Here is a 2,826-nt window from a genome sequence, read left to right as displayed (position 1 = left end):
GAGGGGCGCGGGCAGCGGCGGGCGGCACCGGCGGGGGGGGGTGCGCGGGCACGGGAGGGGGTGCGCGATACCGGTGGGGGGGCACCGGGGGCATCGGCGGCACCGCGGGGGGGCCGCCAGCATCGCGGGTCGCGGCGGCCCCGGAGCAGCCGCGGCCGGGCAGCCCCCCCGCAAAGATCCCCGCTCCCACTCCGGTTCTGCCCCGGGGGGGCGGCAGCAGCTGCCCCCGTTTCGGGGTGTCCTGGGGGCAGCAGCCGCCCCGCGGTGCCCCCGGTGCCGCCCCGGTGGCCGCGCGGCCGGACGGGGCCGCGGGTGACGCGGTGGCCGGGGCGAACCCCGCCGGGCCCCGGCGCCACCGGCCTCCTTGGGGACGGGCCTGGCGGGGACCCGCGCGCCGGCTCCGTGCCCAGGCCCTGCTTCGCGCCAGCGCCGRGCCCTCCTCCTCCTCCTCCTCCCGCCGCCAGGACGCTGTTCTCAACGCCTGTTACCGGGGCTGCCGGCTGTTCTCCATCTGTCACTTCGTGGACGCCGGCGCCGGGCTCGACGCCACCAGAGCCCAGTGCGAAGCAGGTAACGCGCCGGCGGCTCCGCCGTTCCCGGCGCCCGCTCCGCTCCGGAGCCGGCTCCGAGGAGCCGCTCACGCCGCCGCCTCCCGCCGCAGCCTGTGCCGAAGCCTACGGCGGAGCTGAGGAGCAGCGCGGCTGCGCCAGCGGCTGCCGCCGGCAGCAGCTCCCGGCGGAGAGCGGCCCGGAGCAGGTGGGACCCCCAGGTTCCCCCCGGGTCACCCGCGGGACCCCCGGGATCCCCCAGTGCTGGTTACGGAGGGGACCGTAGTCCCCRGGAAAGGTTTGGCCTCGCAGACCCCCTGTTTGGGTCTGTTCTCCACTCCAGCCATTAGCAACGCCTCCCGCCTACGTTTAATTAACTCGGGTTTTGCCCAGTTAATTAAATTAGGCTCTGGCCCAAGGTGGGGCCGTTTGGCCCTTTGTGGCCGGGGGAGGTTTCAGACTGGGAAGAAGTGGGGGGTGGTCCTGGCAAAACCCCTTGTAGGCCCCACATCCCGAGTGCTCCCGCTCACTGGTGGCCGCCACATCCCRTCGGAATAGCCACCGCATCCCTTTGGAGCGGCCACTGCATCCCTTTGGAGTGGCCACCGCATCCCATTGGAGCAGAAACCGCATTCCATTGGAGCATCCGGCGGCCCTGGAGCCTCCGTGACTCCCCCTGCGCCCCCTCGGCCTCCGCTCGGCCTCCTCGCCGGGTTCCCAGGGCAGAATCCAACCGATTTATTTCCTGTTTGCCGGCCTGCCCGTGCGAGAGGAGCCAGCGGCAGGCAGCGGCCAAGCGGATTCCAGCGGGGAGGCTTTAAAAATAACAACTCACTGCCACGGCCAAGAATCTGGGACACGGGGCCGCTGCCAGCGGAGCGGAGCCCGCGGCGTCACCGGCCGCGTGGGGCATCCGCCGGGATGGGGACAGGGACGGGGACGGGGACGGGGACGGGGTGCGCGGCGGGGACACCGCTGAGCCCGGCACCTTGCAGGGCCGGGAGCCGGCGCCGGCGCCGCTCTCCGTGCTCGACCTGCTCTCCACCTTGTGCTCCGGCATCGTCAGCTCTGCCCAGAGCTTCATCTCCTCCACATGGACCTTCTCCCTGCAGGCGGATGACGGCAAAGTGGTGGTTTTCCAGGTAGGGCTGCGGCTCCGGAGCATCCCGGTGCTGGAGCAGCTGGGCCGGCTGCCCCTGCTTTGCCGGTGGGACAAAGCCTCACAGCCATCCTTCCTCCTCCTCCTCATCCTCCTCCTCACTTGGTGCCAGTCACAGCCGGAGCTGGAGTCCCCTGTGCCGGAGCGAACGGAGCGGCCGCGGCCGGGCCCCGGTGCGTGATGGAGGGGTCGGGGACAGGGCCGGAGCGGGTGGCACCGCCGGGGACCCGGGTGGCACCCGGGCTCAGAGCCACCTCCCRCCCCAGGCTCCGGGCAGAGGGTCCCAGAGGCGCCGGAGCCGGGGGGCCGCGCGGAGCCCCCGCCGCCCGGGCACGACCTCCTCGGCTGCATGTCCAGGTAGGCGCAGCCGGCGGGACGGGGCGGCCGGGCGCCTGCGGGGGCTCCTGCCATCCCCGGGTGCCCCGCGTGGCCGGTGCTGCTGCCCAGCTCTGCCCGTGGCCCCGGCGGGGCGGCTGGCAGGCGCTCGGGCCTTCCTCGCTGGATCCTGGCCRCCGGCCTCCTCCTCTCCGTCGCGGCCATGCTGTGGCTGAGCTGCGCCAGCCTCGTCACCGCCCCCGAGCACCGCGTCCGCACACAGGTACCGATGGGGACCAGGCGCCTGGTGGGGACACAAGTGCCCCGGGGGGGTCCCGATGCGGTGCCCCCGCCGCACTGTCCCCCCCGGCCTCTCTTGCAGCCGCYGGGCACCAAGGAGGGGCCGTCGGGGGCCGCGGTGCCGCCCGTGCTGGCCGTCACGCTGCACCCCGCGGCCCCCGCGCACGGCGGCCCCCCGCTCCGCCCGGACAAGACGCTGCTCTAGCGGCACCCCCGGGTGCAGCGGCACCGCGCCGAGGCGCCGGCGGGGCCGCAGCGGGAGCGGGAGCCCGGCCGGCCGCCCTGCAGGCTCCGGCGCTGGGAATTCCGGAGCCGGGACGTGGCGAATGGATTTGGCGGCGGCAGCCGCAGGGAGCAGCGGCCCTGGCTCCCGCCGTGCCCAGCGCTGCCTCCAGCCGGCCCCTTCCCGGGAAGCTCCGGCCCCTCCCGGCTCCGCAGCCTCCTCGGCACCAGCCCTGGCCCTTGGGGACACCTGCATCCAGGTGATGCCATCGGGGTCTCCCG

At 74.6% G+C, this 2,826-nt stretch overlaps 1 protein-coding gene across 1 annotated transcript in view; it reads left to right on the top strand.

Moving 5' to 3' along the window:
- TMEM59L (transmembrane protein 59 like) overlaps nt 1-2,527 on the top strand; it is a 3,457-nt gene extending 930 nt beyond the window's left edge. The window contains exons 2-8 of the mRNA XM_026038802.1: nt 428-570; nt 662-756; nt 1,544-1,690; nt 1,820-1,880; nt 1,974-2,064; nt 2,188-2,305; nt 2,405-2,527. Of these exons, the coding sequence (XP_025894587.1) occupies nt 428-570; nt 662-756; nt 1,544-1,690; nt 1,820-1,880; nt 1,974-2,064; nt 2,188-2,305; nt 2,405-2,527 (778 nt within the window). The remainder of the gene's footprint in view (nt 1-427; nt 571-661; nt 757-1,543; nt 1,691-1,819; nt 1,881-1,973; nt 2,065-2,187; nt 2,306-2,404) is intronic.
- The last annotated feature ends 299 nt before the right edge of the window (nt 2,528-2,826 follow it).

This window comes from Nothoprocta perdicaria, unplaced genomic scaffold, assembly GCF_003342845.1.
Source record: "Nothoprocta perdicaria isolate Ctin4 unplaced genomic scaffold, notPer1 scaffold_218, whole genome shotgun sequence".
Taxonomy (NCBI): Eukaryota; Metazoa; Chordata; class Aves; order Tinamiformes; family Tinamidae; genus Nothoprocta; species Nothoprocta perdicaria.
The sequence above is the reverse complement of the archived record's forward strand: the minus strand, read 5'-3'. Positions and strand labels throughout refer to the sequence as shown.